Here is a 19058-nt window from a genome sequence, read left to right as displayed (position 1 = left end):
TAATTACAATAGTATGAATGGAGAAGAACTGAGGAACACTTCTTACTGCATGCATCAATATTTGTTTTAATTGCAAGAGTATGATTGTTGAATGGAATGGAGAAAAAAAGGAACACAAGAATACTTCGCACCTACGCTGGGGTCCTGCAAGGCTGCAACAGGAACCGAGGAAAAGGATTAGATGAATGGCCGAATGCGGCAACCGGCGTGGCTAGCTGCTGCTTGCTGTGTTCTGCGCTGTGCGTGGCGATGGTTGGGTGGGCGCCTCTGGGCGGCTGGGCAGTGGGCAGGCGGCAGCGGCGGATGGCCGGAGGCATCGTCGCGCGAAGGCACTGGACGATGGCGATGCTCGTTACCAAACGTCGCGAGAGGAGGTGGCGTCGGTGACGGAAGGTTTGACGTTTTTTTTCATTTTGCTCGTGGGCTGATGGGCGTATCTATTGCTCTACTGGGCAAAAATACAGGGTATGCCGCGACCCACCCGGCATACCCTGTAGCTACTACGCCCCTGCCGGTTGGTCTATCATGAACTTAGTACTAGTGGTACCATGATTGAATGATGAGTTGTGGTGCGGAGAAGAATTGCTAATAAGCTAGCCTCAACCAACTTATTGAGCTGCTCGCGTTTTGTGGACGCAGCGAGATGGGCCACGCACTGAAAAGACTAGCTGGAAGGACTGTCAGGACGCCACTAGGCACAAACAATCCAAAGCCCCGCGTGCCTGCGTTCGTCCGGATCAAACGAGATCTATCGATCATGACGCCCGCGCCGCGATTGAGAACGTACGTACGCTCGATCGGCACCGACGACGAGACTGCACCAACTGCATTATTTGTTAAGGTGAGCGACAAGTAGTTTCGTGGCAACAACCTCTGATCACAAACGACCGATGAGCAGATGCCTTGTGCAATATCCGTGCTCGCAGCTAGCTCGCCGCTTCGTTGTGGAGGACGCGACACGGGTGACGGGTCGGCATTGTGCTCACTGTTGCCACGGTTCATCAGTGCGGCGACGCCCATCCCATGCCCGCTGGCCCGTAGTCCCGTTCGTGCGCGTACGGCTCGTCTCTCTGATTTCTCCAAGCGCGCGCGTACGTCGGACTACAGTACGGTGCGGTCATCTTCTTCCTCGATCACCGTCTGCTTTTGCGCGGCGGCAAAGCAAAGTGGCGTACGGACTGGCAGCGCCGCCATGAATTGGTTCCCTCTTCCTCCCATCGCTACTGCTCCCTAGGCCATGTTTTTCGCATGGGCGGGGAATCTTAACATGTTCGCTGTAGCCTCGCTCGTACGTAGAGTCGTCCCGGGGTCCCATGCTGTCTTGCCAAAAGCGCCGTTCGATCGAGCACGGAAGATAGAAGATACACGATCGGAATCGCCGCTCGCGCCAGGGATGGATCGCGATCTAGTACCAGAGCACGCAGCGGCAGTCCTTGACCCCGGTTGTGTTGTGAATTCAATTCGGCCACAGAGATAGAAGATGGGGAAGTATTCTGTTGTAGTGTTGCGATAGATACTGTGCAGGGCACTTGGCCGAACTACTGGGTCTAAGGCCGCGGGTTAATGCTCACTGATCCACAGCACTGCTGGCCTGCTGCAGAGACGTGATGACACCGGGATATATCACCGCATTAGCTAGATCAGGGACGGACGGGGCATAGCATGAGCAAACCGCCAAGGACGACTAGGGAATAACACGTGGCTGCAGGTCGGCGCAACTGTTCGTCACCGATTAGGTGCAGTGACCGCATTAAGGTGCCCTCCTGCTGCATCATCACCAATCCTGGTTAAATCCCTATCCTGACGGTTGCATGGCACACCTCCGTGTACAGTGCAAAAAGTACTCCCACACTGTAAGCAATTTACTGTACGTACGTTAGTACATCTAGCATGTTACTAACGCTAAAGTATAGCCGTATGAGTCTAAAAAACAAACCGTCGCTTTCTCGCTTTGCCGTCTGACATGGACCACACCAATTTTTCAAACGTGACAGGCCATGCTGATGGATGGATCCATTGCTGGGCTACTGTTTAGCTAGCTGGCTTCACCCCTAACTTAGGGGTATTTGGATACTAAGTGCTAAACTTTAGCAGTATCACATCGGATGTTGGGATACTAATTAGGAGGACTAAACATGAGGTAATTAATAAACTAATTGCAGAACCCCTGTGCTAATTCGCGAGATGAATCTATTAAGCCTAATCAATCCATCATTAGCAAATAGTTACTGTAGACGAATCTATTAAGCCTAATTAATCCATCATTAGCAAATAGTTTTTGTAGCATCACATTGTCAAATCATGGACTAATTAGGCTTAATAGATTCGTCTCGCGAATTAGACTCCATCTGTGCAATTAGTTTTATAATTAACCTATATTTAATACTTCTAATTAGCATCAAACATCCGATGTAACCGGTGCTAAAGTGCACCCCTCAGTGTGGAACAACCCATGCTGGCTTTATGTTCAAAGAAGATCAAGCCTGCTGCCCCCTCTCACTTCACTTTCACCCTGCACAATTGCCTGTAAACAGATACCATAGGCTCGTTGTTTTGTTTCAGATGAACCCCTCCAGTCTTGTAATTCTCCCATCCTGCGATTTCGCCAAGAAAACAGGGTGGTTTCCGTGAATTTCATTTCCCCGAACCGGCAAGACCGCGTACGAGCATCCGGTGCGGACACGCGTCCGCGTGGTCCCCAGGAGAGGCCCAGCCCAGGGCAGGCGTGGTGGGCCCCGCGACGGGTACTGCAGCAAAACGTAGCCTACAGCGTAGGAAAGTATTCCGTAATGTATACGCGGCGGGCACGGGATCCCGCACGTGCGTGTGGCGTGTGAAGCTTCGTGGCCGGTCTATTCCTTAGTCGTCGCCTCGCGCTTTGTCACGTTCACGTGGGCCCGCGTTGCCCCCCGGTTTTCCCTTTCTGTCCCCGGTCTCGTTACGGAAGAGGAGGGGCTTTTGCGTACTTGCGTTGGTTCACAAATTTTTTCAGGACGCCACGTTCTTGCATGAACAAGATACGCTGTGTTTTTTTTAATATAATTTCGATTTCTATTATGCTGCCCCTTTTTTCCTGGCATGTGTTAACGTTTGAGTTAATCAATACATAGCTGCGTGCATTCGATTTGGCTGGAACACGATTAAACTTGTGCCCATTTCCTACGCTTTTGATGAGATCGTGCAACTAGAAAAATCTGGGGATCCCATTTCGTTTTCTAAATTCACAAGCAACAAAAGCAACCCAAGCTGCTCCAAATATTTTTATAGGACGGCTAAAGGCAGGCAATCAGAAACCTTTTTTTTACTTTGAGGATTGAGAGAGGAGGAGCTCGGTTGATGAATTATGGGTGCACAACCTACTCGATCACTCACAGGCCAAACACAACTATCCGCCAGCCTAAAGGCAGCACAAGAACAAACGCTAGGGTTATTTAATCTCTGAGGCCAACTAGATAACCTTGGTTAGCTAGGGATGGCCAGCTGCGTGCTTTATATTAATATAAACATATAATTTTGGCTTGGGCGACGGCGAGTTCGTACACCTCGCGTGGACGGCTGTGGGGTTAATGATTCCCGGCGTCCCTAACCACTTCGGAGGAATCCTTTGACCCGAGAGCAAGCGAGCGGCGGATTCTTGCGAGTTTTCTAATCCTTGCACTATATTTAGTCTTCCAAAGTCCAATGCAAACACATGTTTTAATATCGAAGTTTTAAATTTAAAAACATCGTGTATATAATTATGTAAATGAGCAATGAGCCCGACTAAACAAAGCAGCATAAACTCTCCCCGACAAAAAAAAATAAAGTAATGCAGGGTGAGATTATTTTTGAGTGCGTTCGGCGCACACCAGAAGAAAAGTGAAATGATTACGTAATTTATTATCTTTTCCCCACTAACCGCATTTACACGTTGCCGCTAGTCTTAACTAACGTGCTACAGTAAAAGGTTTTGAAACCGGGGGTTAAAATAAAATAAAGACTGTCCTAGCTTGAATGCCACTTCCGGCTTTTTATCCCTTTGTGACTGTCCAGTCCGGTGTACATTAATCAAAAGCCTGCCGACGATATAATTAATAACGGCTGCCACGTGCTTTGATCTGACCTTTGATGTTAATTGGTTTTACGAAAGGCAGCGTAGGTAATGAGTAATGACTGTGAACCGAGACAGAGGCAACTTGCAGTTGTAGGTGCCCTTGCGTAAAGGGATAAAAGGCAACTTCTTCTCCACTTGGAAAACCAAGTACTAGCTACTAGAGGGTCCTAATTTAACCTCAACATTGGCGCAATTTCAATACCTTTGTCAGGAAAAGGGTCCTTTTTTTCTTTCAACAGTTATTAGGTGCCTCGCGAGATTGGCATATAGTCATACGCAACCACCGTTAAAAAAAAAACTTAATCACCAGTGCAAGCACATCTTGTCAGCATTTTAGCGGTAACCGGGTTAGTTGCAGTGAGGTTTTTCTAGCTAGTGACGGCACCTTTCATCCCTGATCCTGGGAAATTCAGTGTGATGCCTTGCTGACGCTCAACCCGGTTGAATTTGCAGGGAAACATCTGCTGCAGTGCTGCATGTATTTGCAAGAGGAAGCTATTTGAGGTCCAAGATCGGTGTGAATTGAGTCAATGGGGGTTAAGACTGTAAGAGTAGGATAACTCACCACAAACATGCTTCACATCGCTAGAACACATGACACTAATCCTAGTCGGTTAGTTTCCTGTTTTGATTTACATGGATCAATCAAAGTTGGACCGCGCATGTGATCGAATCCAACCACCGGCGGAGAATATGTGGAATGGAACATGGAAGCAAGACTGCAGGACAGCGCCAAAGTCAACTCCTGTCCATGAGCACCGTCATCCGCAAAAGCGGGGGCGAGCACCTCCAGTGCCTTTCTGTCTGCTGTGCTCACAGCGCCGCACGCACGTACAGGGAATGAGATCCCCTAACATTGCTCCCTCTACCTCTGAGTCATTGCCATGGGGTCCAAATGCAGCGGATCCCGAATGACGGTGACTCAAGGGTAGAGGATCTGCTTCGTCAGTTGCCGCCCGGACTCGCGGTCTCGTCTCATCATCGCGGGCTCTGCGAGAGGTCAACAGCTAGCCGTGGCGACACAGCACCGCCACGCGCGGCTCCTCGCCTCTCCTCCGTGTTGCTGTCGCCTGTCGGTTGGAGCCATCAGACAGCTCATCGATCGCCAGCCACCTTGCAATTTTGCAAACGTACCTGCTGCAGCTGCAACGCAAATATGCAAATGCCATGCCTATGCCTGCAGATGAGCACGCGACAGCAACAGAGACGTTGAGATGATGCGGTTGGTCGCCGGAATGATTCGCCGCTGGAGTTCTCTTATGTTTTTTTTGCTTTGGGAGCGTGACAACCCTTCGTTTTGGCGCGGTTAGGCTTGTATCACTAGGATGCAGCACCCCGCGAGCACCGGCACTGGCCATGTCCCTGTCAACCAGTAAAGCCGAGAGCCCGTGATCAGAGCACGTGGTTTGATTTTACTTTAGAAAAATGCACAGTAATTCCTTTAATTTCTTTCTCCGTTGATGGTCTCTCTTGGCCTGTTCGTCTGTTCTTGCCTGAAGGGAAATGGCATCTACAAGTACAGTACATATCTGACGTAAACTAGTAGCTGCTACTAGGAGAAGCTGGCCAGCTGGGTAGCGACGCGGTCACATCGTACCCCCATTTCAGGAAGTAACCGGCCGCTTGAATACGTGACCTGTACTACGTGTAGCAGTGGGATCTGATCGGGCAAGGCAACAGCCAGTTTGGGTAAACAAACCTCCACCTTTTCCGGTTCTCTCTTTTCCTTTCTTTCTGTCGGCAGACATGGCGCGTCCCATCCCGTGACTCGACGTGTCGCGGCATACGTTTTCGGTCACTGGACAAGCCTTTTTCGCAGCGGGGTGTTCTCCATCGATCGCTCGTGTAGCTCGTTACGTTCCAGGTGCATGCGAAGTCGTGGTGTCAAGCGTCGTGTGACTCTTTTGAGTCCAAAACAAGATGCATGGCGAGTCATCGTCGTATGGCAGGCTTCTGGTCACATTCGGGATAAACTTCTTGGCCACACAACCTGATTACCCCAATCCTGCACGACTCAGTCATCCTCGTAGTATGCTAAACTTTTGTCAAGTGATACTCCGTAATTTACGACTCAGTCACTAGTCTTTTCAATGTCGGTTGTTTCGAGTTCGTATTTATAGTTTGCAATTATAGTAGTGACGTGCTATACTCTTTTTTGGTCCCATTAAAGCAGTTATTGCAAGTACATCGTAGTGGAGAAAAAAGCAAAGTTAGGTCACATACTATGTCTTGTCAAATGATATGTCTTGCTACGGAAATGATACATGTACAAATACAAAACCCAATGCGTCCGACCCAATATTTTTTTCATGGTAAATGCGTGAATACGACCGGCTAAAAACTCTTGCGGTTAATAAAAAGTCTCAAATCATTGGTAATTTATAACCTAATCTCCCCCCGGAAAAACATCGCCGAAAATAAACAAAATACCACTGTTAGACTAGAAATGCGAGTGCCCACTGCTCACAGCAACGCTTTCGTTTTACCCCAGTAGACTGAGCTTTGGGTGTCTCTTTCGTCAGAGAGCAAAGGGCCAAGCTGAACTACAAAAATATTTATTTTGTAGCAGTTGAGAGCTTAAGATACTCCAAAAAAATAAATCCTTCACGACATTCACATGCGCCGTTTGCTGTACGCATACCCCTTCCCCGCGCTCCCTCCTCTCACCTTTCCCCCTCGGCTTGCTCCATTTTTATTTCCAAGCCCTCCCAAGTCCCAACCCTCAAGCGGCGGAGAGAGAGAGAGAGGAGTGCTTGGAAGTTGGTTGAGATGGATCTGTTGGAGAGGAACATTAAGAAGGGGGAGGAGGAGGAGGAGGCGCGCAAGGAAGAGGGGAGGAAGGAGGAGGAGAAGACCCAGGAGCCGCAGCAAGGCCAAGGCCTCAGCCTCTCACTCGCCAACGGCAGCGCCAGGTACTACTAGCCTCTCCCCTCTCCTAGCCCGCCCTCCGGAATCGAGTGAGGACCCTCTGGGAGTTCTGGTTCCGTGGAGTGATTCGTAGCTGCTTCGTCCTTGATCGGTGAATTTTGGGGCATTTTCTTCATCATCTTTCCTCCCCTTTCCCCTTTCCTGTTCCTGGCGGTTGATGCACTTTAGCACCTGGCACCCTGAGTTTTCATGAAAGTGCCGTGTGGCCGTAGCTTTCGCGGATCAAAATCAAATCTGGTTGCAGCGGTTCCGGGCGAGGATTCCGAGCCGCCGTGGCGGATTCTGGAACGCGTTCTTCACCCTATCCTTGCAACTAAAATCCTTGGTCTCTTTTTTCCTACGGTTCAATATTGCTGCCCTGTTCTACACTGCTACTGTGACCAATTTACCATGGGTTTCGTGGAAGCAGCCTTGCAACCTTAGGTTGAGCCAGATTTCGAGCATCTGTTCTTATCCAGATGCTGGGAGGGCATTGATGAATTACTGGATTTTTTGTGGCGTTTCCAATCCGACTCCTGGTCGTTAGCTCGCGTTTCTGTCCTCCTGTTCTGATGACATTATGGCCTAACAGGACTCCTTCCATGGCTGCCTTAATGACACAAGTTTCCTTATTTTGTTCTAGGGTACTTCAGTTCAACGAGAAAGATTTTGCCTGTCAAAAAAATCCTAATGGTTCATAATCAGTTTTGACGGGAGAACCGATTTAGTTCCCTTGACTAGACGAGTTTTTGTTTTGGCCAAAATAGTTTGGTCTTGGGAAGGAACTTTGGCCGAGGGCGTGCAGATCCAAACAACCCTTTCTCCCACGTTGGCTGAGTTTCTTGTTGTAGAAAAGAAATCCGTTAGAGCTTTTTGAGAAGTTCTAAACTGAATTGAAGTATCAGGTCCACAATTGATAAAAGTCACTTACATTGTTGTCTTAACTTGAGTTGAAAAATGGTAAGCGGGCATAGATCTGATGAAAGCTGAGTTTAGCAAGCAGACAGTTTCCCTAGTACTTCAATTTAACAAGGATTAGGATGAAAGAAAAATGGGCTCCTAACGAAAAAGAAACTAACTGCACTGTCCCCCCTCTCCTTAACTGGAGACATGCCTGTGGCAGGGGACAAGGGATGTAGGTTCTGCCAACCGATTAAGACATCGAACTGGTTCTCAGGATTTCCTCTGATATGTCAATACTACTTTTCCTTATTGTCTGCAAACATGCAACTTATTCAAGTAAAATGCTTTGTGACTGACGAAATGCTTTATGATATCTGTACCACTTAGTCCCCTATGGATGATTACCTAGTCGCTGGCCAGATTAGCATGTAAGTTACAGTTGTTAGAAAATCCATGTAAGTAGGAATATATTTCTCTTGGAGATCTACTTCCATTTTCATGTCATTTAGGAAGTAGATGAGTACTTTCTACATGCATGCACACATTATATCTCATGCCACTGTGTTGCTCATTACATCCTTTCATCTGGCACGATTAGTGTGAGTTCCATGTATCTGCCTACTTTTAATTCAGCTATGCAATTATGCGATGTCATTTTGTTTGCCTTTGTGTGTTATTAATTTCCTACATCGTTTACCACAAGGTCTGGAATGTTGCCGATGTCGAATCCTTCAGCAAATCCTCAACAGCTTACAATTTTCTATGGCGGATCAGTATGTGTATATGACTCAGTGCCACCAGAAAAGGTCATATTATCTTCACCTTTTTACACATATCTTGTTGTTTATTGGACTAAGTGTTAAAATATTTATGCTAATACACTAATTTGGCATTGACAGGCTCAAGCGATCATGCTTATTGCTGCAGCGGCTGCAGCAGCCACCAAAACCACTGCCGTTAAGCCTCCTATGATGCCTGTAGCTGCAGCCACTGTTGCCCCAGCAGCAGTTTCTCCCGCGCTCACACGGTCTCTGTCACTGCAGAGCACTTCTGTAGCAAATGGGCAGCCTCAGGTTGTGGCTGACCCTAGCTCAATGTGCAAGCTTCAGGCTGGTAAGACCACTACATCTTTGGGAAAATCAAGAATTGGGATACCTTTCTCAGTCTTGATATTGCATAACGTGTCTTTAACCTAGTTTAATCTGTCGAGCAGATCTCCCAATTGCCAGGAGGCACTCTCTTCAGCGCTTCCTTGAGAAACGTCGTGACAGGTTAGCATGATAGCAGTAGCTCATATTGTGTTCTGAAGCTTATTTTTAGGCACCTTCCTCTACAGCTTTAACTCTTAAGCTTTAAAATGCCATATGTGGTACTTCAGCATTCAGCAGTGTATGTTGCACTTGCACCCATGGTAGAGTCAAGTGCTTTACGACTTGCACGCGATAAAAAAATGTGGATAAACTTGGGATATGTTAGAGTTTTCTTTGCAGCTAGAATGACCAGAGAGCATGCTTCCATACAACACATAAAAGCTAAAAGCCTGGGATCATGTAACTTTCTGAGTTTTGAATATCTGCAAATTGATTAATACTATATTGATGTTAGCTCTGGATCAGCAGTAGGTACAGAAACATCATTTTTTTTAACGGTCATGCATTGTGTAGCTAATTTTTGTGTCTCAAGATCTTCAAGCTTGAAATCAATATACCACATTTAGCTGCTGAGCAGAGGATACTGCATCATTTCTTTTTTTGGTTAGGAAACAGAAATTTGAAAAGTTGGTCATTCCTGTATGTTCTGTTCTGTTTGAAAAATGGTGCCTGTTATGTGTTATCTTTTATCTTGCAAAATAAAACCATGTCATTCTCAGAGTAAACTAAATGTCAGGTTCAGAAGCTTGTTATATGTAGTTTAGCGTTACTTTCCAATGCCCCTTTTCTTTTAAGCTGTGAATTCAACTGATGAATGATCACATGAAGCAGGATTGTGAACAAGGCTCCATACAGCCCTGCGAAGTCATCTGAGGGCATGGAGTCACCTGGGATGGAAGTGGCAGCTGAGGGCAAGGCCCAGTAACTTGAAAGATAGGGAGCCGTGACGCTCGAAACGGTGAAGGCTGACGTTGTGGAAAGGGCAGGGATGTGTCGTTGTCGTATGTTGAAGCTCAGGACCGTACTAATAATTGGACCGGAACCTCTATTATCGCTGTTCTGTTGTCATGTGCTAGGTTGGTTTATTCGGCCGTCAATTCGTTTACCCGCATACCGAACTGCTATGATATGATGTGTCGTTCAGTCGTTGTACATCATGCCGGTCGTCTGTCTGACTATGTATGTCACAATGATCATCTAGTAATGAAATACCATCTATGTTATCCTCCTATTCTTGTCTGAAGTTGGGTTGCTCATGTGTGCTCCCTTCTGCATTTTACGGTTAGTGTACCACTGGAACGCTCAGCTGTCCATTGGCAGATTCAGTTAGGGTGTGTTTGGTTGGGAGACAATGTAGAATGGGACGGTCCCGTCCCAGTTTTTCGGAATGGGATGATTCCATTTCTTGTTTGGTTGAATGGGATGGATCCGTCCTAATTTTTTGTTTGGTTGGAGAGATTGCTATAGACGGGACGAGCACCGTTTTCTTCTTCTGTTAACACCGTTCGTGGGGCCCACCTGTCATACTAACCGCCATCTTCTTCCTCCACCCCGGTTCCACTCTTGGCACTGTTCTTGGGCTCGCCGTTGCGCCGCTGGGGGAGCTTGCCCCGGGCGTGCCGCCCGTGAATCGGGCCTCGCCGGCCTCGAGCCGCCGCCCGCCGAATCTCAGGGGCCGTGGGGAGCTCGCGCGCGCCGGCCGTGCTCGCCCGCGCCGGCCGCGGCTGCGCTCGCCCGCGCCCGTCGGCCGCGCTCGCCCGTGCCAGCCCCTCCGCCGGCGGCTCCACCCCGCCCAACCTCGCACCCTCCACCGGTGCGGATGGACAGCGCGTGACGGGGGCGAGGTGGGATGCCCCCGTTCGCTCGTTTTGGTGGGATGGGAGCATCCCGCATCTGGAGGGTATATTCCCTCGTAGGGATGTCCCCATCCCACCTGTCTCCAAACCAAACACGGAACGAAGTGGGATCGTCCCGTCCCGTCCCACTTCGTCCCTCCAACCAAACGCACCATTAAAGATTCCTGGACCGAGAAGACACGGCGAAACTCCTGGTTATGTTTAGTTCACTCCAAATTTCCAACTTTTACACTATGCAAAAATAAGATTCCCCATCACATTAAACTTACGGTACATATATGGAGTACTGAATGTAGACGAAATTAAAAACTAATTGCACAGTTTTGTTGTACTTTGCGAGACGAATCTTTTAAGCCTAATTAGTCAATATTTGAACAATAATTCATAAATACTAACGAAACGCTACAGTGTTGCTAACACCTCAAAGTTGGGCACCTAAACAAGGCCCCTGTCGTGTGGTGTGGGGCTGTGGGCATGGGCAGTCGAGATCTGACCTTGGCAAATGGCAAGCAGGCAAGCACTAGCAGCATGTTGTGTTGCGCTTTCCGCCGCAGCCGGATGCGTGTACTCTGCACGGCTGCACATGCCTCCCGCAACCGAGCTTTCGCACGCAGGCTCCGCTACTCCCAGCAGCAACTCTGGCAATCGCTCGTTGCAGTTGCAGGCTTCAGGGCTCCCGGCTCCGGGAGTCGGCGGATGCAACTTCAGAGTCGTGGCTTCGCTCAGTCTCCAGAAGGTCACACAACTCTCGGAACTTTATGCTAATTTTACAGTACAAATCTTGAAAACAATGCTAAAGGCCAAAGACATTAAAGTCCTGCCAAGCACCAGTTAAAGGCAAATCTTACTGGAACCAGGCATTCAACGAAAAAAATTACTCAAAACTCACTAGTCTTGCTAGGATTACAAGTTTTCGCACAAGATGGACAGAGGAAAACTGGGATTCGTGAGGAGATATATGAGGCACCCACGTAGATTCAGCTACATCGCTTCACCAGCAGCAGTGCTTTGTCAACCCTTTCTGCACCATATTTAACCCTACAGATAACAGGATGCAGAGGATTAGAAGTTGGAAATAAAGAGGTGAACAGTCTGGAATAGTAATAATTTTGATAAGTACTGCCAACTAAAGAAAACTGGCTCCATTCATAGATAGACAGATCAAGGACAAATCTAAATAAGACAAACTGAAAGTAGGATTGAAAGAATAAATAATTAGCTAAACTCGAAATGGTTGTTGACCTCAAGAAAACAATTTTTAACTTTGCCAATGGAGTCTTTTGGCTCAGCTCCTATACAAAGCTAAGGTCCTTCAACCAACTTTTTTCAACACTATTGAAGGTTCAAATCAGATAATCAGAACTTTATGCGGTATTGCTTTGTGTTTGTTGTACACCATGTTGCAGGCATACTGCCAGACTCATGAAAAATTATTGTATTAACGCTGACAGCAAATGATTTATCCTTGCATGTTTGCTACAACAATTTGCAATATTTGAGCAACCAGTGCTCATATAGATTCCAACATTGAATGTTCGTTCCTTCGTACCATGCAATAAAATGAAGATAGATTTCATGACAAACCTAATCAATGTCATCTTCTGCCAGTAATCTATGTTTGCAGAAGTTATGTTTTCATCATATGCTACAATTTCCAAGAAAGTCAAAGCTACATGCAGGGATGCTTAGAAAAAGTAAAGCTAAGGTTCCAAGACCATAATACATACCATAAAACTTAAACGAATACTGGAACATATTTTCTTGAGGATAAGACTAAAGTTGCACGACTCATTGATGATGGTGAATTCCTTCAAATAAAACAAAATCTACAGATGCCTAAAGTACTTACAAAGTAGGAGTGCACCTACCCCTGGATTAGGACGGGCCAAACGGCCAGACCAAACTTTCATGGCAAATAATAGGACAGAACTTCCAGCCATGTTCTGGGACGTCCTGGGTGTGGATGGTTTCAATTTCTGCCGTCTTGGGGTCATAGTAGCCCAATGACCAACCAGCATTCAGCAAAATCCGTCCATCCTTTGGATCAACAACCAATGGTGTAGTGTTCTCCAACAAGTAATCTGGCAAGAACTTCTCGAGCTCAATATGATACTTCATTAACCAGACGCCACGATCTTCCATCATCCATACATCAATTGCGTTCACTCTTCAATCTGAAAAGCCACACAAAGTGCACCCTGAAGCTGGAGGATGGTCATATGCCCAGAGTCATGGCTGCATGGTGGACCTTGCAATACTTCAAATTCCTGTGTCTGGATATCGAATGCCACGATTTCGCATGTTGCAGAAACTGGTCCAAGATTTGGCTCTACCATCCAGTAGATGTTGCCATTGACGAACGTGGGTGGCATGGCAGCTACTGGTCTAGGAGGAGGGTCTAGTGGACGCCATTGCTCGTGATTCACATATCGCATTTTGCATTGCAGCTCATAATATCTTGTTTCCAGGTTGTCCTCTTTGTAGGTAATATGCACCAAAAGATGCTTGTCAATCTCTGAGTCGTATCCCAACCCAATGCGGCCAGCAAAGAAAGTGTCATTGCTATTGTCGAATTCTATGTGCTCACAGTACCCTATGGCAGGATTGCATATGAAGCCCCAGAAAGCACAACTCACGCGGACAGGCTGGGATACAAGATCGGAAATCAAGGGTGGTCTATTTCCATCAGTAAATTTTCTCCAGATCCATATACATACCAAAGAGGGGATCCATGATGAACATGACCCGGGGCTCTTATTCAAGTTTGCATGAATAATTGGATAAAGTGATCTGTCATGATCATTGCACGCCACTCCCGGCAGACCAAGCTTAACTCCAAAACAGAGCGCACTGGCAGCCACTTGAGAATGTCAAACCAAGCTTCAGCTGTTGGTGATGAGCAAATAATCTCTTCAATTGTGCGGCCTGCAGGGACAAGACTCTCCTCATACAGACCTAGTGCTGGGATATGGTCATCCTCACAACGCCGATGATGGTGTCATCTGGTGTGAATAAAACCTGTGGGGCAGTGCCATCCACGTCTACCGCAAACACCTTGCAAGCACCTGTCCCGAACATGATCTTTTGTGCACCATCTGAGTAGTACATGCCTAATGGGGCCATCCAGAGTGAGCCTAGTAGCTTGCGGTCAGATACTCAGATTCCAGCCAAGTTGTACGATTGACGCAACACAGCATCTCCCACCGGGCTTCCTTGTAATCTCTAAGGACAAAAACATGATAAAGATCTCCACTGTCTGGTTCTCCATAGCACAAGCTTAAGCACCCATCCAGCTCTGTCATCACCGATGCTGCATCCTCAAAACCAGACGGCGGCGGCAACGAACCAAAGGTCTCATCACTGATGCTGAAAGTGACAATGCCACCATCATGGCAGAGGAAGTGCAGAAACCCATTCAAGAAAACAGCTGGCTTCGTTTCTCCACCCAACGCAAGGGAGGCTGCTCAGTTGTTGGCCTCCAGTACGCAGCCCTGTCAAGGACAAACACCTCGCAGTTTGTGGACTCTGCTAAGCCATTTTCAGTCTCAGAGTTGCAGAAGAACCGCACTAGCTTAAATTCCTTCCTCATTGTGCAGTAACCAATACCGTAGGATACATCAACGAAGAGCGGGGGCGGTTGGGGCTGAAACAATTTATTAACCCGCCAAGTCATCTTCTTCGGAGCCTCGCTATCTGGGAGAGCCAGTACATCACCTGTGGAAGGGTTGCAGACGAAGTACCCGCCGTAGCCGGCGTCGCCGATGAGGATAAGGCCACGGCAAGGCTTAGTTACAGGCGTGGTTATCGCATCGGCGAAATCGTCGGGCATGAGCTTCTCAACCGCACCACCGGGCCGCCACGAGTGCAGATGGTCATCGTAGTCGGACCCTACCGCTGTGAGGAGCAGTCTGGGGTGGTCCGGCCGGTTGGCGCACCGCAAGTGGAGGTCGACGAAGTAGTCCGTCGAGAGCATGGCGCACCACGCGCGGGAGAGGCAGCGGAATCGCCCCACCGACTTGGCTGGCAGCCGGGCGAAGATCTCCGTGATGACCTCCGGGGGCAGCACTGGAGCGTCCTGGTTGATGTCCGCCGTCGGTGCTGGTGGCGCCTCCTCCTCCATCACGCTCGCGCCTGGCTTGCTAGTGGCCCGCGCTGGCAGAGCAGAGGAAACCCGTGGCGGCGTAACGGCGTGGCGCGGTAGGGTTCGCCGAAGTTGGGGAAAACCGGAAAAGACACCCGGGCTGGAAGGGAAAGGGATGCGGTTACACGAAGGCTGAGAACGGGCCTTCATAGGCCGAGCCGCATCGGGCCCAATGAAAGTTCGAGCCTTGCCCGTTTCCAGGTTTTTCACGTTCGGGCCATCTATGATTTTCAGGGCAGTCTCAAAAAAAAAAAATCTATGATTTTCAGGGGCGGGCACAAGCACAAAAAACATTGCAAGTACATGAATGGTCGTCTTTCACCACTACAGCTCACATGGTTATTTGTCCCACAGACGCACAACGCACAGCACATGGACTAAACTTGAAGACGGGCACACTAATAGAACACCCACCAAGAAGTGAAACAGTTCCTTCAGATTCTAAACACCAAAGGGGTGCCAAAGTGCATGAAACAGAAAACACGATAAAGATGGCAATGTGAAGTGCAGATGGTGTGACTGCAACGGATTGTATCAAGCATGGGAGCTACGCAAGATCCCGTGGAAGTAGCCTCCGACCATGACCAGGGATACAAGGGACACGACACCGGCTGGGAATATCTTCCCGGACTTCTTGAAGCGAGACCCCATCACTGACAGTAGCGCGGCCGATATACCTGGAACACGAAACCAAAACAATGTCAGGCGAAGAATCCAAGTTGGTAAAACTGCCAGACAAAGGAGCAAATGACCAGAAAAGGACTTTGTGTACCTAAACCAATTGATGACGCAAAGACAGGCCTCACTGGGAGTTGAGTGTGGACGAAGTACAGAATGAGGGCTGATATGCCTCCTGCAGCCAAGGATTTCTGGCTTCCACTCTTCATGTATCCCATCACACCACCAGCTACAGAAATCAAAGGCACAGCAGTCAGCTCCCATATTTTTTTGAACTTTGGCAGGAGCAGTGAGCATAGAAAATTTTTTGCATCTCAAGGATATATCCAGGCATAACACAGTAAACAGTTGCATCTAAATCAGATAAGTGGACATCCCACGACTCAATTGGCGGATGAGGTAATGCCAGTAAACATTCTGCTAACTTCAACAAGCACACTAAACATGGGGAAAGGAACCCCAGGCACCACAGACCAAACAGAAAGACCACCGGCAGCTATATTATGGAATTAAAACACTTTGTAGAATCAAGTCAACATTTCTAATTTGTGCCATTTAAGTCATATTAGGAGCAAGATAATACCATTGCTAATTCTAAAAAAAGCATATATTGTTTTTTTCCTTAATCTGTTAGTGGAATCAGATCAAATAATATGCCCCAAAAAAACAACTGTGGCACACAGAGATGTAATGCACTTCTATGTTTGCCAAAACATCCCAATGTCATCTTCATTCTCGTTTATCCTATATTCCTATTCCCAAGCAAACTGTGACCAATGCCATCAAACTGATCCTTAGAAATGTCAGGGGCAACAAGATTTCATCTGTACAATATGAAGCCAAGAAACTCCATCTAATGAGGGCAGTGGCACAATAATAGTGCAGTACGCAGAAGACAGTGCATGAAATAAGACTGGTGAGTACTCACCAGTTTCTAAAGAATTCAATTACTATATTTTGTATGTATCACCACATGACTGGTCACTATCTCAAGGACAACAATGAGAACCGGAAAGGTTGAAACAGAACAACTAAACAAGTTATACTAGTCTAATGGAGAGTGATAATAAGAGCATTGGTTCGTGCTTTGCATCTAAAATAGACATGAAGGTATTGCAGGACTTGATTGGCAGAGCTGCCGTTATGCTATGAGGAGGGTTTTTTTGGAAGAGGAAGCTGCCGTTATGCTATGAATCCCTAACTTTCTGCTAACTTCAGTAAACATGATAAGGAAGACCAAGTACCAAAGACACCATATGGAAAGACCATCAATAGCTATATCATTGAAATAAACCACTCCGTTATAGAATTAAGCCGACCATTTCTAGCTTGTTTGGATGCTCACAATACCATTCCTGCTAGGAGCAATCTACAGTATTAACATTTTTTAAGCTGTTAATGGAGTTAGATAACAAACAAGCAGAGCATTCTATTTTCTGTGGTAGACAGAAGGTAAGTTATTTCTATATTTGCGAAAACATACCAATTTCATCTTTATTCTGGTTTCCCCTGCCTAAATTGCAACCAATGCCAATGGCCCAATGCCATTAAACTGATCCTAAGTTACTCTCAGGGGCAACAATATTTAATTGTGCACATGTGTCATCTCCATCTACTGAGGCAACAACGTTGCAGCATGCAGAATGCAGAGTGCATGTAATAAGATTGGTGAATAGTCACCACTTCAAGGAATTTAGGTACTATTTTTCATTGGCATCTCACGACAGTATGGTAGATATTTCTGACTCATTACCATCACACAGACAACGATATCAGCTGAAAAGTGAAAACAACTAAGGGCACTGGAGAACAAACTTCAGGATCGACCAGCCCTTCCCCTCAAATCAACTTGAAGTACAGCTAGGAATAGTTTTCGGACCAGGTTGGTTCGTAGTGATTTGTAACTGATCCCAATTCGTATAGGAAACTTCACACCCAATCCAGGTCATTTGTAAATTGCAACGGATCACTTGGGGGCAAAGCATTTAAGCATTACCTCCAACGAGCGCGGCGTAGGCGAGAGTGAGCTTCTGCGACATGGATAGCCCCTGCCCCATCTTCTCTTCCTCCCCCTCCCCTTCCCCTTCCGGACCTCCTTCCCTCGGGTCACCGTCACCGCCGCCGCCGCCGCCTCCGCTGCCACCTGCACCGTCGCCGCCTTCTGATCCGCCGCCGCCGAGCTCTGGTTCCTTGGTTGCGACGGCCGCGACGAGGCGGGAACGTAGGGAGATGGAGACGGGGGCGGGCGACGGGCGGCGCGGGAGCAGCAGCAGCGAGGACTGGGAGGCGGAGATCGGAGGCGGGGCGAGGGCGAGGTGCGCGAGTGGGGTCGTGGCGAGGGCGAGGGCCATGGCTGACTTCACTGTGAGCGGTGGTGCTCGTGATGGGGAATTTTTCTAGGTGGTGATTGCTGTTAGACTGCAGGTGGGGCTATACCAGGAAAAATGCATGTGCAATCTTCGGCGGGCTCGGCCCATTAGTGGTTGACGATGGCCTGGTTGGACCTCTCGCGGGCCTAGCCCAAGTTTGTTAGCGCAGCAGCGCGGATCGCGGCAGGGCGTGAGTGAGACTGAGATGCTGCGAGCCTGCGAGGGATTAGTACCACATTGCTTAGCCATGAGCGGTGCGAGCCGGGGGGAAGGCATATAAGGAGGGCCAGGGCTACCTTGTTGAAGCACGCAGCTGCGCGGTGAGCACAGAGCGAACTATTCTTTCGCCTTTTACTAAAGAATACCGTGTGCGCGCCGCAAATAGCAGCATACGCCTATTTTTGGAGGGGATTCTCCTTTTAGGAGGAACCCAACAATTCAAAACAAGGTTTTTTGCAGTTTAGCCCTGTGGATTTAATCAGGTGAAATTGCTTGTTTGGTATCTACAAGTATTTTAAGTTTTGGTACATCAATGATTGAAAAAAGCTCGTTTGTCTAGTACTGACCTTGCACGGCTTTGCTCTAAAACTTTTACTATGCTCGGTCAAGAGTTTTTTTTTTTTTTGGAAAATGCTCACAGCGGATGGCTTAACTCCAAAGGCACTACAAAAGAATTAAGGAAGCTCTTAGAGAACAAAAAGAATCAGCGACCAGTGTTGTTGGTACTATTGTAATTAGGCCGCATTTGATGACCTAACCAAAGGCGCCTTACTATATAGTAAATGACATGACGACATACAACCAGGCCACACTTTATAGGAGGAGGTTATGGATTTGGTCATGATGGTATAGTGGTGCTCTCTTTGGATTAAAATGCAGCCAACCGGGCTATGCCCTAGAAACACAATGGACCATCCACTCGGAAAGTTTCAGAAAAGCACACTTTGGTTACACCATTTC

General features: G+C 47.7%; 3 protein-coding genes and 1 non-coding gene across 4 annotated transcripts; 2 read left to right on the top strand and 2 right to left on the bottom strand.

Moving 5' to 3' along the window:
* Nucleotides 1-6740: 6740 nt before the first annotated feature.
* Nucleotides 6741-10283, top strand: LOC117848350 (protein TIFY 3). The gene is made up of 5 exons (XM_034729712.2): nucleotides 6741-7005; nucleotides 8607-8709; nucleotides 8803-9016; nucleotides 9117-9174; nucleotides 9886-10283. Exons 1-5 carry the CDS (start codon nucleotides 6863-6865, stop codon nucleotides 9977-9979), a joined length of 612 nt encoding a protein of 203 aa, XP_034585603.1. The 5' UTR covers nucleotides 6741-6862; the 3' UTR covers nucleotides 9980-10283.
* Nucleotides 10284-11647: 1364 nt separating this feature from the next.
* Nucleotides 11648-15345, bottom strand: LOC117848346 (F-box protein At5g62510). The gene is made up of 2 exons (XM_034729708.2): nucleotides 12779-15345; nucleotides 11648-11948 (listed from the first exon to the last, which is right to left on the bottom strand). Exon 1 carries the CDS (start codon nucleotides 15343-15345, stop codon nucleotides 14326-14328), a length of 1020 nt encoding a protein of 339 aa, XP_034585599.1. The 3' UTR covers nucleotides 11648-11948; nucleotides 12779-14325.
* Nucleotides 15332-18124, bottom strand: LOC117848349 (uncharacterized). Its single transcript, XM_034729711.2, has 3 exons — nucleotides 17726-18124; nucleotides 15824-15958; nucleotides 15332-15728 (listed from the first exon to the last, which is right to left on the bottom strand). The coding sequence occupies exons 1-3, from the start codon at nucleotides 18078-18080 to the stop codon at nucleotides 15586-15588; spliced, it is 633 nt and encodes a 210-aa protein (XP_034585602.1). The 5' UTR covers nucleotides 18081-18124; the 3' UTR covers nucleotides 15332-15585.
* Nucleotides 18125-18409: 285 nt separating this feature from the next.
* On the top strand, nucleotides 18410-18528 carry LOC117851095 (U5 spliceosomal RNA). The gene has a single exon (XR_004639460.1). It is a non-coding gene; the product is annotated as a U5 spliceosomal RNA (small nuclear RNA).
* The last annotated feature ends 530 nt before the right edge of the window (nucleotides 18529-19058 follow it).

Source organism: Setaria viridis, chromosome 3 (assembly GCF_005286985.2).
Source record: "Setaria viridis chromosome 3, Setaria_viridis_v4.0, whole genome shotgun sequence".
In the NCBI taxonomy this organism is placed as follows: Eukaryota; Viridiplantae; Streptophyta; class Magnoliopsida; order Poales; family Poaceae; genus Setaria; species Setaria viridis.
Note: the sequence above shows the minus strand (reverse complement) of the source record. Positions and strands in the feature narration are given on the sequence as shown.

Bases quoted from the DNA above. Each gene is read 5' to 3' on its own strand.
- LOC117848346 (XM_034729708.2), bottom strand. From the start codon at position 15,345: ATGTTTTTTGTGCTTGTGCCCGCCCCTGAAAATCATAGATTTTTTTTT.
- LOC117848350 (XM_034729712.2), top strand. From the start codon at position 6,863: ATGGATCTGTTGGAGAGGAACATTAAGAAGGGGGAGGAGGAGGAGGAG. The intron at 9,017-9,116 runs GTAAGACCACTA...TCTGTCGAGCAG, and splicing joins AATGTGCAAGCTTCAGGCTG to ATCTCCCAATTGCCAGGAGG. The intron at 9,175-9,885 runs GTTAGCATGATA...CACATGAAGCAG, and splicing joins CTTGAGAAACGTCGTGACAG to GATTGTGAACAAGGCTCCAT.
- LOC117848349 (XM_034729711.2), bottom strand. From the start codon at position 18,080: ATGGCCCTCGCCCTCGCCACGACCCCACTCGCGCACCTCGCCCTCGCC. The intron at 15,959-17,725 runs GTAATGCTTAAA...TGATTTCTGTAG, and splicing joins CTACGCCGCGCTCGTTGGAG to CTGGTGGTGTGATGGGATAC. The intron at 15,729-15,823 runs GTACACAAAGTC...TTCGTGTTCCAG, and splicing joins TGCGTCATCAATTGGTTTAG to GTATATCGGCCGCGCTACTG.